At 46.2% G+C, this 15,695-nt stretch overlaps 1 protein-coding gene and 1 pseudogene across 1 annotated transcript; both read right to left on the reverse strand.

Annotated features, from left to right (window-relative positions):
• Nucleotides 1-745: 745 nt before the first annotated feature.
• LOC129342925 (veficolin-1-like) lies at nucleotides 746-5,766 on the reverse strand (annotated as a pseudogene).
• Nucleotides 5,767-9,142: 3,376 nt separating this feature from the next.
• On the reverse strand, nucleotides 9,143-15,405 carry LOC129343224 (ryncolin-1-like). Its single transcript, XM_054999321.1, has 7 exons — nucleotides 15,274-15,405; nucleotides 13,275-13,412; nucleotides 12,063-12,107; nucleotides 11,267-11,394; nucleotides 10,663-10,792; nucleotides 9,985-10,119; nucleotides 9,143-9,583 (listed from the first exon to the last, which is right to left on the reverse strand). Exons 1-7 carry the CDS (start codon nucleotides 15,368-15,370, stop codon nucleotides 9,336-9,338), a joined length of 921 nt encoding a protein of 306 aa, XP_054855296.1. The 5' UTR covers nucleotides 15,371-15,405; the 3' UTR covers nucleotides 9,143-9,335.
• Between the last annotated feature and the right edge of the window lie 290 nt (nucleotides 15,406-15,695).

Genomic DNA, 15,695 nt, shown 5'->3' on the forward strand with positions numbered 1-15,695 from the left:
GGAGGCTGGCAACGCTATATGGCCCCCATCCACAGAGGTGAAGGGGGTCTATTTTTCCCCCAAGAGGTTGGGGGCGAGCTCCTGTTCCTTTTAAACAGTTACACTCTTCACTCAGTTCCCCTTGGCAATTCCAGGAGCGCCGGCAGGCTGGCCTCTCTGGCTGCCTCCTTTAGACCCAACCCCTGCACTTTAAGGCCAATAGGCCTACAAAACACAGATTGGCATGGACCTGGACCTTTCTTGTGAGGTTCGATGGCGACTTGGAGCTACTTTCATGACACCCCTGAGTATGTGCAGAGTTTTCCTTGTCTCCCTCCCCATTGAATTACTGAATTCGTCCTCCATTTTTTTTTCTGGGGATAACCAGAAGGGGGCCCTGACCTGGACAGCCCAGGAGAACCTGATCTTGTTAGATCTTAGATGCTAAGCAGGGCTGGCCTTGGTTAGTAATTGGATGGGAGACCTCCAACAAACACCAAGTTTGCAGAGAAAGGCAATGGCAAACCACTTCTGTTATCCTCTTGTCTTGAAAACCCCATTAGGGATTGCCGTAAATCAGCTATGACTTGAGGGCACTCTCCACCAACAACGGCAGGGAGGAGGGCATGATGGGAGCGCTCTTGAAATGATTGAAAATTCGTTTAGTCTTGGAGCCTCAGAACTTGTTTTGATAAAGCTAACAAAATGGAGACTGCCCTTGAACGTGTGCAGAACTCCTCTCTGTTGAAGAGCAGGCAACTGGAGCTCATTTTGCCTGGATAAACAGGAAATGGAATGCAAGCACAGGAGCACCTTTGAATGATTTTAGCCCCCAAACCTGGTTTGATCAGGGCTTTTTTTCAGCAGGAACGCAGGGGAATGGAGTTCCGGAACCTCTTGAAAATGGTCACATGGCTGGTGGCCCTGCCCCCTGATCTCCAGACAGAGGGGAGTTTGGATTGCCCTCTGCGCTGCTGGGCAATCTCTGTCCTTTGTTGAAAACGCCATCCTATTGTGTAACGAGAGAGAATCACCTGTAGAAGAAAAGTGCGATACTCAATAAGGACTAGCCACATGCATGTCAACATTTGTTGTTTACTCAGGCAAAAGCAGATGTGGGGAACAAAAGGTTTTGATTCTATAATTATCCTTTGGCGACCATTCCTGAGGAGAACTGAAGGCATCAGAACTTGCACAGGTGAGTGCTTGGATTTCTGTGACTCCCCCAATCACTCTCTTCCCTCCCTCTTTGAATAAATCTCTGACCAGCACTCAGACTCTTCTACATTTGAGTTTGCATTATCTGCAAAACTGCACAATCATGGCCATTTGTGAAAATCAAGTTCTGTCTCAATAGCAAGGTAAGCCTAAGCAATTCCCACCCCTCCCCAAAATCATAACTCACCCATGTCTCCTTGAGAGTAAAAGTCCAAGACAAGTGTGTAGTTTTCTTTCTCAAGATTTGGAAGCCAGTGTACAGGGCAAAAGTTCTGCCATTACTGAAGTCCTCAGCATCAATTCGCAGATGATATGGCCCTAAATCCCAAATGGAAAAAAAAAGAATCTCACTAACGAGCATACAAAATCACTGTGGAAAGGGTTGGCTTGGGTCTGAGACAGTGGGATGATAGAAGGGTGAATTGTTAAACAATTTTGATCACACTTGGGGAAATACAATTAAATACAGAGGAAATTATTGAGGCTTGGATCCTGCCTAACATTTCTGCAAACAGAAGAATTTCCATCCACAGTAGTGCAACTTACCTTCTCTGTTGCAATCCAGTCGTTCCCAGAAGTGCTGCTCCTGAGGAACAGGGACCCCCAGGAAAATCATGAGGGAGAGGGGGTAGGATTGCCAACTCTGGTTTGGGAAGTTCAGGAGACGGGGCAGCACTTAGGGAAGGAAGAGTTTGGGGAAAGAGCTTAGTGGGGATGTGATGCCATAGAGTCCACCCTCCAAGCTGCCGTTTCTTCCACAGAAACTGAGCTCTGTAGCCTAGAAATGAGTTGTAATTCCAAGAGAACCCCAGACTGCCCCAATATCCATCATAAAACTGCAGTTGGGTCTTACCAGAGCTGGTGAGCAGATGGATGTTATCATTGCCCAGCCAGAATTCTGACACCCGGTTCCCAAAGCCTCTCTTGTAGGACTCCCAGTCACGATAGAAATCCACGGATCCATCTTGTCGCCGCTGGAACACCTGAAGGAACAAGAAGGCATACTTTTTGTGGCAAGTATGAGTTGCGCATGTGTGTACAATTACCAAATTATTTTTTTCCTGCTCCTTTGTCATTGCCAGCTAGCTGACATGCAGAAAGTAAATTGGGTTAAACCTTTCTCAGCAGTGAGGGAAAGTACGAGAGAATAAAACCAACAATGGCGGTTATTGTAATTTGCCCAGCCAATCGGATCTCCAGTGGCCCATCAGAAGCCATGCTGGGCAGGAGCCCCATCTGGTCCCACCCACTTTCTTAAAATATTTGGGAGGGGCCAGGATAGGTGCTGGGGTCCATGACCGGGAACTCTGACCTAGAAGACCGTTCAAGCAGTCACAACATTCTGCTCTTATTCATTATATGTTCCGCTCGTATTCTTCTACATGTGAAGCAGCTGCGACAGGGTGCCTCTGTTCACACTTGTAAAAAAAAAAAATCTCAGTCTTTCAGTGTGGGTACACAGTGTGGGCATATCTATTCACCAGATGTCTGTCAGTTCAGATGAACCAAAGGGGAGGAACTCACCAGCCAACCTCCTCCGTCCATCTCCATGTCGCAAAACACAGTCAGTCTTTTCCCTGTTATGGGGAAGATGGTGTACCACCCACTAAACGTTTCCCCACGGTCTAAAAGGTCTTTGCAGTCACGGGCTCCTGTCCATTGACAAGATGCAAGAAGAAGTGCTGTTATCAGTGTAGGAGAGAGCAGCATGAGAAAATCCTCACTTGGGCTGCTTCCACCCAGAGGATTTTTCTACCCCCTGGCTCACATCCTGGAGTGGGCTTTTTTAAAGGAACCACACAGCATCTTCCTCTGGTCGTTCTCCTTCTGTGGTTTCCCATTTTCCCCAAACCATCTGAGCTCCGATCTTTCCAGAAAGATTGAGGTTGAAGCAGGTTTGCTTGTAATGTGGATGGGATGTTGTGGATTACCAAACTCCCCACCAGCATCCAGTGCTGTTTTCCCTGCGTATCCCCTTGCAGCCACTGCTCTCCAGTGGCCTTTTGCTGGCTTTACAGAAAAAGAGTTGTAGGTATCCCGCTCAAGTGTCATACCACTACAGCGATACACTTACTATGGACAACAAAAATCACAAGGGGATTCCACAGAGAATACCCTCCGTATGAACCTCTGTTGATGAGTCCATCAGAGGGAATTGTCCTCACGTGGAAGCAAGCCTTACTCCTCTTTGCAAACTCTAATAGATGAGAAGGGAATCACTGGACTGCATCTTAAATTTCCCTTCTGTCCCTAACACAACAGCACTTCCCTCTGGCAGAGGAGAAGGGGGCTTCAGCAGACTGTTGATTCAGTGTGGGGTAAATGAGCAAAGACAATACCTTGCTGCGGGCACTCAGCCAAGCTGTCCACAGTACAGGCTTCTATAGAGAAGAGAGTCCTTGGTTAGGGCAGGGCCAGGCAGTTCAAGCATGCAGCCAGAGGTGCTTTTTGGACCTCCCCTTACCTTTGATTCCTTGATCCCCTTTGGGTCCAGCTTTCCCAGGTACCCCAGGATAGCCTGAAGGAAAAATATTAGAGAATGTGTGCTTTTTAATATTGTTTCTCATATAGCCTACCTCTCATTTTCAAAGGAAAACTCCCAGGTATGCAATTAGTACTAAAAACAGTAGGTCATCAAAGGTCATTTAAAAATAGGGCTACCAACTCCAGGCTGGGACTAGAGTTCTCCCAGAATTACAACTCATCTCCATGCTAGAGACATCTTTTCCCCTGGAGGGAATGGCAGCTTCCAAGGGATGTGCCGCCCCAAATCTCTCAGAATTTCCCAGGTTGAGATTGTCATCCCTAGTTAAGCAACCTTGTAATCTTGCTTACGTGTCTGCATGTGGACACCATTAGTCAAGGGTTTCAAATGGTGATGGTCCCAGGTAACCAGTTTAGAGGGGCGGGGGTCGGTGCCGTCCCCTTTCTTCCTACCCATTACAGAGCAGCTGGCTACTAAACAAATCTGAGGCTCGGTTCCCATATGCAATGAAGAATGAAGTGGCAGAGCCAATGGATTGCAACACCAGACTGTAGGGTTGGGAGGGTTGGATTCCAATTTCAAATGTTCTTTCATGTAACAAAGTATTTGCAAAACTAGTATAAAAGGAAGTACAGTTCTGAAGTCCTTGTGAGAGGAAGGCATCTCACAAGTGGCTGGGAAGACCTATAGGGCATGTGCAGTTTGCTGAACTATATTCTAAAGGAAAGAGGAGTGCATTCTCTTCTTTGATTTTTGGGTGGGAATGGTGGCAGCTATTGGCACTGCCATCTCAGACAACAAAACAGCTTGACCTGCCAACAGGTGGATGTACTGAACTAGAACAGGCCAGCTTGGCCCACATTGTGATTGGTTCTCATGCCGCCCTTGAGGACCTCTTCTTACCAGGAGGCCCTTGAGGGCCAACATCTCCCTTCTCCCCAGGTGGTCCAATTGTTCCTGGCAAGCCGGGTATTCCTGGAATCCCTGATTGGACCTGGACAAAGAACTTGCCTGGACCACACTGGGAGAAGCCTTTTAGATCTAGGAGAAGAAAACATGCAAAGGTTTGAATAGTTTTATAAGACACTAGTTTTCTTAGGACCAGGTTGCCAGGAGGAGAAGTTGTATGGTGCCAGGATCCTTCAAGATATTTTGTGCTCAAGGAATGTTCAAGATCATGGAAACTCTGTGAGGAATCTACAGTGGATTTCCCACTGCTACAAAGATCAAGATGGTCCATCTGTTTTCATTGAAAGCTGGAAGTCACAGATCTTCTACTTTTTACAGAGGACAAACCCATCCCTATGCAAAAGAATAAATGGACACAAATCTGATATTAAAAGAGGGCAATATTTAGAAACCAGTTTCGGCTTCCTGGGACATACTGCTGCCGAGCTCAGAGTCACCATTCCTCACCAGATGAGCTTCCAAGGGAGATTCCAGTGTGAAAATGCAGAATTAGAATTAATCAAGAACTTTGATATCATCTCCCAAAGATGTGACAAAGACCCTTTGCTCTTCCTCTTGAGGCTTGCCTGGCACCCTTTCATAATACTTTTTTTTGTGAACTGCTGCAAGCATAAAAAAATTCTAAATAAATAAATTAATTAAAGAGTTAACTAGCTTAGCAAAACAAGAGACATTTTCAGTTATTGCTATTGCATCTGCTTAGTAGAGGCCCCACTACACGCATCTGATTGCTTCCGAAATGGCTATTTACAATGATCAGGAGTCTAGCAGGGTACTGGGGATGGGGTGGGGTCCAGGCCTCCAGGGAGTTCCAGTTGGCGAAGTCCAAGCCAGAGAGTGAAGCGGCATTCCTTGGGGTCTTCGTAGCAGAGTGCAGTGTGAATTGGCCCATTATTAACAATTAGCATTAGCTGTGATACCAGATATGCCAACTGATTGCCGCAATGAAGCAGGATCATGACCTGTGGCCAAATAATTTCCACTTCCGCAGGATCTCCCCCTCCCCATTCAAACTCACCTACACAACAGTCAGTTTCTGCCTGCTGGGCCAAGCCACTCTCTACGACCGCAACAACGAAGAACAGAGTCAAGGAAAGACCCTTCTGCGGCACCATCTTCTTTGCCACCCCGGGCACTGCTTGGGTTCTGTCTCTTTGAGCTAGATACTCTTTGGCAAATCTCATTTGCAAGCAGAGAAAAGAGGAAGTCACGCACATGTCCTTCAGTTTGAATGACACTGGTGCCTTCCCGGATCAGTAAATCTTAGGGGAACAGTGGGCTGGATCCAGATTAAAGTGAAAATTTCTCCCAATTCCCCGTTGCCTCTGCAGACTCCTCTCTTTCCACTGGGTTCCCCCATCCTCCAGGAGCAACATTTTTGGAGATCAGTGGGTTGCAATGGGGGCAGGAAAGAAAATTGAGTCTGGCCCCAATTCAATGGGAAGAGCAAGTTTACAGAATAGGGAACTGTCCCCATGCTGAAGCAGCCCAACAGCCCAACCACAATTGGAATATGTCCCACTTCATGTGCTCACTGCTTTAAAAAATTTCCCTTTTCTTAGTCCTTCCCCTTTTGCTTCGAAATCTGTCTGTTGCTTTGGGTATGATCCTACTGGATAGTTCTGTTTCAGTATTTCTTCAAGCCTGTATCGTATTTCTGCCGGCTTTAACTTTTTGCAAATTTGCATTTATGTATCCTATTACGCTGTTTATTGAAACTACATGGAAATTGACAGTGCTTACTCACACTGTGGAATCCCCCTTGAGTCTCAGTGAGAAAGGCGGACTATAAATAGTGCCAATGAATATAGTAGTTCTATACATATCCAAAAACTATGCTGTGCTGCAGCACTAATGTAGCAATGAGCTAACACCTTTATAGGTAATAACAATAACAACAACATTTGATTTATATACAGCCCTTCAGGTCAACTTAACACCCACTCAGAGTGGTTTAGAAAGTGTCTTGTTATTATCTATACAACAATTACCTTGAAAGGTGGATGGGGCTGAGAGAGCTCCGAGAACCTGTGCCTGACTCAAGGTCACTCAGCTGGCTTCAAGTGGAGGAGTGGGGAATCAAACCCGGTTCTCCAGATTAGAGACCTGCCACTCTGAACCACTACACCAAACTGGCTCAAATCAGTTTAGAAATGTAATATATGGAATGTGCTTTGAATGATAAAAAAACAAAATCACATTTTGGGAGTGGTCATGCCTCAGTGGCAGAGCATCTGCTCGGCATACGGAAGATCTCCGGTTCTGTTCCCAGTATCTCCAGTTAAAAGGTTCAGATAGTGGGTGGTGTGAAAGACCTCTGCTGGAAATCCTGGGGGTCTGCTGCCAGTCTGAGTACACTACTGACCTCGAGGGACCAATGGCCTGGTTTAGTATAGAGCAGAATGATATTGTCCTGACCTGGATTGGCCAGGTGAGCCAGGAGATCTTAGAAGCTAAGCAGGGTCAGCCTTGGTTAGTAACTGGATGGGAGACCTCCAACAAAGACCTGAGTTGCAGAGGCAGGCAATGGCAAACCACCTCTGTTAGTCTCTTGCCATGAAAACCCCACCAGGGGTCTTCATTACTCAACTCTGACTTAAGGGCCAGATTTCATTTTCAGAATGATATTAACTCTCAGCGTTTCAAAAAATGGTTGGGGAAATCATAGAATCATAGAGTTGGAAGGGGCCATTTAGACCATCTAGTCCAACCCCCTGCCCAGTGCAGGATCAGCCTAAAGCATCTCTGACAAGTATTCATCCAGCCTCTTCTTGAAAACTTCCAGTGAGGGGGAGCTCACCACCTCCCTAGGCAGCTGATTCCACTTTTGAACTACTCTGACCGTGAAAAAGTTTTTCCTAATATCCAGCCGGTACCTTTGTGCATGTAATTTTAGCCCATTGCTTCGGGTCCTACCCTCTGCTACCAACTGGAACAGCTCCTTGCCCTCCTCCAAATGACAGCCTTTCAGATATTTAAAGAGAGCAATCATGTCCCCCCTCAACCTCTTCTCCAAACTAAACATTCCCAAAGCCGTATTGTCGAAGGCTTTCACGGCCGGAGAACGATGGTTGTTGTGGGTTTTCCGGGCTGTATAGCCGTGGTCTTGGCATTGTAGTTCCTGACGTTTCGCCAGCAGCTGTGGCTGGCATCTTCAGAGGTGTAGCACCAAAAGACAGAGATCTCTCAGTGTCACAGTGTGGAAAAGATGTTGGCAGGTCATTTATATCTACTCAGGAGCGGTGGGGTTGAGCTGAGTCATCCTGTAAGAGTTTCCCAGGGTGTGGACCCCACGCCTCAACCTCAGCTCAACCCCACCCCTCCTGAGTAGATATAAATGACTTGCCAACATCTTTTCCACACTGTGACACTGAGAGATCTCTGTCTTTTGGTGCTACACCTCTGAAGATGCCAGCCACAGCTGCTGGCGAAACGTCAGGAACTACAATGCCAAGACCACGGCAATACAGCCCAGAAAACCCACAACAACCATTCCCAAAGCCCTCAGCCTTTCCTCGTAGGGCTCAGTCTCCAGACCCCTGATCATCCTCGTCATTCTCCTCTGCACCCTCTCAATTTTGTCCACATCCTTTTTGAATTGAGGCCTCCAGAACTGCACACAATACTCCAGGTGCGGCCTGACCAAGGTAGTATAGAGGGGCTATGACCTCCTGTGATTTCGACGCTATGGCCCCTTTGATACAACCCAAGATTGAATTAGCCTTTTTGCCACCTCATCACACTGACTGCTCATATTTAGTTTACAGTCCACTCTTACCCCAAGATCCCTTTCACAGATACTACTGCCCAGAAGTGTATCCCCCATCCAGTATTTGTGCTTCCCATTTTTGTGGCCCAGATGTAATACTGTGCACTTGTCTTTGTTGAATTGCATCCTATTCACAGCTGCCCACTTCTCCAGAGTATTCAAGTCTTGTTGAATTTTAATTCTATCTTCTTGGATGTTTGCTACACCTCCCAATATGGTATCATCAGCAAATTTAATGAGCAGCCCTTCCACTCCTTCATCCAGATCATTGATAAAAATATTGAAAAGTACCGGGCCCAAAACCGAGCCCTGCGACACCCCACTGGACACCTCCTTCCAAGCTGATGAAACGCTGTTGACCACCACTCTTTGAGTGCGGTCCTCTAACCAGTTCCCTATCCACTGAACTTTCCTATAGTCCAGTCCACAGTCTTCCAGTTTGCCCATCAGAATGTCATGGGGGACCTTATCAAAAGCAGAATGTCAAACCTCACTTATTTGGGGATGTCATTGGCTCCTCCCTGTGATGTCACTGGGCCCCGGTTCTTTTAAGGACTGGATATAGCAATGCATTTGACTGAGCCCCAGCCCCGCCCCCCTCGGGAAATTGGAAAGTCTACGCCCTTGCCCCAAACCTGTTTTGATGAAGATAATGAATTTTAAAAAAGCTTTTGAGCATGTTGGACCTGGTCCAAGGTGCATCACCGCAGGAGCCCTTCAGACCATATTGGATATATTTTATTTGGATTAATACAATGTTACACAATGTAATGAACAACGATGCATTGTTAGAGAGGCTTAACATTTTGTAAATGAAATATTAGGAAGGACAGTAACAACAGCTAATGCGGAAGATGAGAGCCCAGTTAGAGATGTTGATGTTCTTTGCCAGAAGATATTTGGCCCCATCAATACCTACTGTGGTCTGATTTTCATGTCAACATACTTGTAAGAGTAATAATGCCCTTTCCCAGTTGCCCAGTTGATGCCATTGGCATAAGAGGTGTGTTCACCTTTCAAGTAAAGCCCATTGAGGTTAGAGTTATGACATTTCTCGTACCACCAGCCCCCCTTGAACTGCACAGCACAGTTGGAATCATAGATATCGTTATCTCTGTCCTTTGTCGAAAACGCCATTCTATTGTGTGATGAGAGAGAATCACCTGTAGAAGAAAAATGCCAGACTCAATAAGGACTAGCCACATGCACGTCAACATACGTCATACACTCAGGCATATGGGGATGTGGAGGGAATAAAAGGTTTTGACTCCATAATCATCCTTTGGGGACCTTTCTTGATGGCAACTCTCATTTTTTAAGACATCAGAACTTGAACAGGTAGGTATTTGGTAATTATTTGCTTGGATTTTTGTAACTTCCCCAATCACTCCCTTCCTTCCCTCTTAGCCTTTGGATAAATCACTGAACAGCACTCAGACTTCTCTACACTAAAGTTTGCATAATTTGCATAAAAGTTGCATAATCACACCTGGTCAGTGGTGAAAATCAAGGTCTGTCTCAATAGCCAAGTAAGCCTGAGTCATTCCACAAAATCATAACTCACCCATGTCTCCTTGGGAGTAAGAGTCGAAAACAAGTGTGTAGTTTTCCTTCTCACTCAAGATCTGAAAGCCAGTGTACAGGGCAAATGTTCTGCCATTACTGAAGTCCTCAGCATCAATCCGTAGATGGTATGCCCCTAAATCCCAAAAGGGGGAAAAATAGAATCTCACTAACGAGGTATATAAAATCGCTGCAGAAACGGTTGGCTTGGTTCTGGGTCTGGGACAGATGGATGATAGACTGCGTAGAATATTAAATAATTTTGCTCAAACTTGGGAAATACTCTTCTTTCTCTATTGAATAGAGAGGAAAGTATTCAGGTTTGGATCCTGTCTGAAATTTGTGCAAACCGAAGGATGTTCATCCACAGAAGTGCAACTCTCCTGTTGCAACCCAGGGCCGTTTCCAGAACTGCTGCTCCTGAGGGTCGGGGGACTCCAAGGAAAGTCATAGGGGAGAGTGGATAGGATTGGCAACTCTGGTTTGGGTCTTGGAGATAGGGGGCAGAGTTTGGGGAAGGCAGAGTTTGGGGAAGGAGCTTAGTGATGCCAAAGAGTCCACCCTCCAAGCTGCCGTTTCTTCCACAGAAACTGAGCTCTGTAGCCTAGAAATGAGTTGTAATTCCAAGAGAACCCCAGACTGCCCCAATATCCATCATAAAACTGCAGTTGGGTCTTACCAGAGCTGGTGAGCAGATGGATGTTGTCATTGCCCAGCCAGAATTCTGAATCCCGGTTCCCAAAGCCTCTCTTGTAGGACTCCCAGTCACGATAGAAATCCACGGATCCATCTTGTCGCCGCTGGAACACCTGAGGGAACAAGAGGGATTGCTTTCTGTATCGAGTATGAGTTGTACATACTCATTATATATGTAACTCAGCAGTTAGGGAAACTATGAGGGAATAAAACCAACAACAGTGTTTATTTTAATTTGCACAGCCAATCAGATCTCCGATGGCAAATCAAAAGTCATGCTAGGCAGGAGCCTCATCCGGCCCCACCCGCTTTCTTTAAATACTTGTTGAATGCCACAAAATGTGTTGAGCACCATGGCAGAGAACTCTGCCTTAGAAGTCCATTCAAACTGTCACAAAATTCTGCTCGTATTTATGTTGAAGATCTGTTCTGCTAGGATTCTTCTAGATGGGAAGCAGCAGTGACAGGGTGCCTCTGTTCACACTTGTAAAAAAAATCTCTCACCCTTCCAGTGCCTTTGCACAATGTGGGAATATCTATTTACCAGATGTCTGTCAGTTCTGATGAACCAAGGGGGAGGAACTCACCAGCCAACCTCCTCCGTCCGTCTCCATGTCGCAAAACACGGTCAGTTTTTTCCCTGTTATGGGGAAGATGGTGTACCACCCACTAAGCGTCTCTCCCCGGTCTAAAAGTTCTTTGCAGTCACGGGCTCCTGTGCATTGACAAGATGCAAGAAGAAGCGCTGTATCAGTGTAAGAGAAAGTGGCATGAGAAACCCTCACTTGGGCTGCTCCAACCCAGAGGATTTTCATAACCCCCGGCTCACAAACTGGAGTGGGTTTTTCCAAAGAATTCACAAAACATCTTCCTCCAGGCATTCTCCTTCTCCCAAACCTTCTAGACTCCGATCTTTCCAGAAAGATTGAGATTGATGCAGGTTTGCCCATAATGTAGATGGGAAGTTTTGGATTTCCTGCTCCCCATCCGCATCTGCTGCTCTGTTCTCTTCATATCCCCTTGCAGCCACCACTCTTGGGTGGGCTTTTTGCTGCCATTACAGAAAATGAGCTGAACATATCCTGCTCAAGTGTCATACCATTATAGCAATACATTTACTATGGGCCGAAAAAAGCACAAGGGGCTACCATACAGTATAGCCTCCATATGAATCATCTATTGATGAGTCCACCAGGAGACATTGTCCCCATATGGAAGCAAGCCATACTCCTCTTTGCAAAGTAATAGATGAGAAGGGAATCGCTGGACTGCATCTTAAATTTCCCTTCTGTCCCTAACACAACAGCACTCCCCTCTGGCAGAGGAGAAGGGGGCTTCAGCAGACTGTTGATTCAGTGTGGGGTAAATGAACAAAGACAGTACCTTGCTGCGGGCACTCAGCCAAGCTGTCCACAGTACAGGCTTCTCCTATAGAGAAGAGAGTCCTTGGTTAGGGCAGGGCCAGACAGTTCAAGCGTGCAGCCAGAGGTTCTTTTTAGACTTCCCCCCTTTGATTCCTTGATCCCCTTTGGGTCCAGCCTTCCCAGGCACCCCAGCATAGGCAGAAGAAAAAAATTAAGGGAATATGTTTGACACTGAGAGATCCCTGTCTTTCGGTGCTACACCTCTGAAGATGCCAGCCACAGCTGCTGGCGAAACGTCAGGAAGTACAATGCCAAGACCACGGCAATACAACCCGGAAAATCCACAACAACCTAAGGGAATATGCTGCTGTTTTTTCTTAATTGTTTCTCATATATCCTACCTCTTATAAACAGCTAGTCTTTATAGGTCATTTACAAATAGGGTTCCCAACTCCAGGCTGGGGCGAGAGTTCTCCCACAACTCATCTCCATGCTGGAGACATCAGTTCCCCTGGAGGAAATGGCAGCTTCCGAGGGAGGTGTACTATAGAGTCTAGGAAAAGCAAAAGTCCTAGAATGACTCTGCATTCTTACTCAGCTCCCTTGCCTCCCCACTCTGTTCTCTCTGAAATCCCAAGGAATTTCCCAGGTTGAAATTGTCATCCCTAGTTAAACAACCTTGTAGGCTTGCTTATATGTCTGCATGTGGACACCATGGGGGGGCGTCAAATGGTCCCAGGTGGCCAGTTTGGGGGAGAGGTTGCTGCCTTGCCTTCCTCCCCATTGCAGAGAGGCTGGTCACCAAAGGACTCTGAGGCTCCGTTCACACACCGAGGCTCGGTGAGAATGAGGAGGCAGCAACACCAGACTGTAGGGTTGAGAGGGTTGGATTCCAATTTCATAAATTCTTTCATGCAACAAAGTATCTGCAAAACTAGTATAAAAGGAAGGACAGTTCTGAAGTCCTTGTGAGAGGAAGGCATCTCACGAGTGTTTGGGAAGACTTACAGGGCATGCACAGTGTGCTGAACTATATTCTGAAGAAAAGAGATGTGAGATTTCTCCTTTGACTTTTGGGTGAGAATGGTGGCAGCTATTGGCACTGCCATCTCAGATAACAAAACACCATAACCTGCCAACAGGTGGCTGTACTGAACAGAAATACTAGAACAGGCCAGCATGGCCCACAATATGATTTGTGTTCATGTCACTGTTGAAAACATCTCCTTACCCGGAGGCCCCCGAGGGCCAATGTCTCCCTTTGCCCCAGGGGGTCCAATTGTTCCTGGTATGCCAGGCATTCCTGGAATCCCTGGTTGGCTCCGGAAAAGGAACTTCCCTGGACCACACTGGGAGAAGCCTTTTAGATCTAGAAGAAAACATGCAAAGGTTTGAATAGTTTTATAAGACACCAGTTTTCTTAGGACCAGGTTGCCAGGAGGAGAAGTTGTATGGTGCCAGGATCCTTTAAGATATTTTGTGCTCGAGGAACGTTCAAGATCGTGGAAACTCGGTGCGGAATCTGCAGTGGATTTCCCACTGCTACCGAGATCAAGATGGTCCATCTCTTTTCAAAGAAAGCTAGAAGTCACAGCTCTTCTTCTTTTAATAGAGAAAAACCCATCCCTGTGCAAAAGTATAAATTCCTCATCATACACACTTCCAAGGGTGATTTCAATGTGAAAATGCAGAGTTAGAACTCATAAAGAAGTTTGATACCATCCCTCAAAGATGTGACAAGGACCCTTTGCTCTTCCCCTTGAGGTTTGCCTGGCGCCTATGTTTTTGTGTTTTTAGTGTTCATTACATTTTATGTTGCGAGCTGCCCCAAGCAGGTTCCTTGGAGATGAGGCGTATTTTTAAATAAATAAATAAATAAATAAATAAATCAGCGAGTTAACTAGCTTACCAAATCAAGATACTGCTATTATGCCTGCTTGGTAGAAGCCCCACTTAGGCGTCTGATGAAGTAGACTCCAGAATTTCTAGATGCAACGATCAGGAGTCTGGCAGGGTACTGGGGATGGGGTGAGATCCAGGGAATTCTTTTAAAGTTATTATTTATTATTTCAGGAAGCTATGCATTATAACTTGGGATGCTGAGAATTTTGCAGGGAATGTGTTCAGCAACCAAATACATTGTTGTTATCGCTCACAATCTGAGGTGGCCAGATCTCCCCAATCTGTTTGCCTGGGCCCCAAACAATTTGAGCAGTATTGATTAGAAAATCACAAGTGGGGGGCCTGCAAAGACTTGCAAGGACACTTCGCTTTTCCCTTTATCCCCTTCCCCAGACCATTTCCTCTTTCTGGCAGCCTTTTTAAGCTCACCTTTCCCAGCCTCCTCCTCTCCTTCAAACATAATAAACAACTTACTTTGTATCCGTTTCCCATCTTCAACTATATTTAGTAATTTACTTCTTTTAAATACTGCCTTTCTTCACAATATGGACCCAAAGCAGTTTACATCATTCTCCTTGCCTCCGTATTATCCTGACAACAACCCTGAGAGGTGGGTTAGGCTCAGAGTGTGTGACTGGATCAAAGTCACCCAGTGAACTTCCACAGCAGAGTGCAGATTCAAATCTGGGTTTCCTGGATCCTACTTTGAAACTCTAACCACTACACTACACTACACTGGGGGAGAGGGGAGCTGTTGAACAGTAGCAAGCAGTCAGTCCGGGGTGAGACATGCAAGATAAGGTATCAAGTACCCCAGAGGTTACTTCAAAAGACCATTAATAAATAGATAGATCAATCATAGGAGGATGCTTAACCTGGACCTTCCCAAGATTTTTTAATACCACCTCACCCTCCGCAGCCATTTTCAGATTGATCCCACCTCTTAGGGCAGCTGTTTTGTGGTTCTGTCTACTACTTAAAAACTCCAGAAATGCCCACCAGCTCACAGCTAAGGACTCCTGTACTATAATAGGAATTCACAATTGGATTTATCACTTTTTCAAAGCTTTTCCCCAATGAAACAACCTTTGATCTGGGCATGCATGGAGGCATTCAAAAGACCAGCTGGCGAAGTCCAAGCCAGAGAGTGAAGCGGCATTCCTTGGCATCTTCGTAGCAGAGTGCAGTGTGAATTGGCCCATTATAAACAGTTTGCAATAGCTGTAATACCAGATATGCCAACTGATTGCCGCAATGAAGCAGGATCATGACCTATGGCCAAATAATTTCCACTTCCGCAGAATCTCCCCCTCCCCATTCAAACTCACCTGCACAACAGTCAGTTTCTGCCTGCTGGGTCAAGCCACTCTCTACGACCGCAACAACGAAGAACAGAGTCAAGGAAAGACTCTTCTGCGGCACCATCTTATCTTCTTTGCCACGCCGGGCACTGCTTGGGTTCTGTCTCTTTGAGCTAGACACTCTTTGGCAAATCTCATTTGCAAGCAGAGAAAAGAGGAAGTCATGCTCATATCCTTCAGTTTGAATGACGCTGGTGCCTTCCCGGATCAGTAAATCTTAGGGGAACAGTGGGCTGGATCCAGATAAAAGTGATAAATTCCACCAATTCCCCATTGCATCAGTAGACGCCTCTCTTTCCACTGGGTTCCCCCATCCTCCAGGAGCAACATTTTTGGAGATCAGTGGGTTGCAATGGGGGCAGGAAGGAAAATTAAGTCTGGCCCCAATT

The sequence above is a fragment of the Eublepharis macularius genome, chromosome 15 (assembly GCF_028583425.1).
Source record: "Eublepharis macularius isolate TG4126 chromosome 15, MPM_Emac_v1.0, whole genome shotgun sequence".
NCBI classification, from domain to species: domain Eukaryota; kingdom Metazoa; phylum Chordata; class Lepidosauria; order Squamata; family Eublepharidae; genus Eublepharis; species Eublepharis macularius.

Coding starts and splice junctions, on each gene's coding strand:
- LOC129343224 (XM_054999321.1), bottom strand. CDS start 15,370: ATGGTGCCGCAGAAGAGTCTTTCCTTGACTCTGTTCTTCGTTGTTGCG. Junction 12,108..13,274: donor TGGCCCTCGGGGGCCTCCGG/GTAAGGAGATGT, acceptor TCTTCTCTATAG/GAGAAGCCTGTACTGTGGAC. Junction 10,120..10,662: donor CCATCTGCTCACCAGCTCTG/GTAAGACCCAAC, acceptor TTTGGGATTTAG/GGGCATACCATCTACGGATT.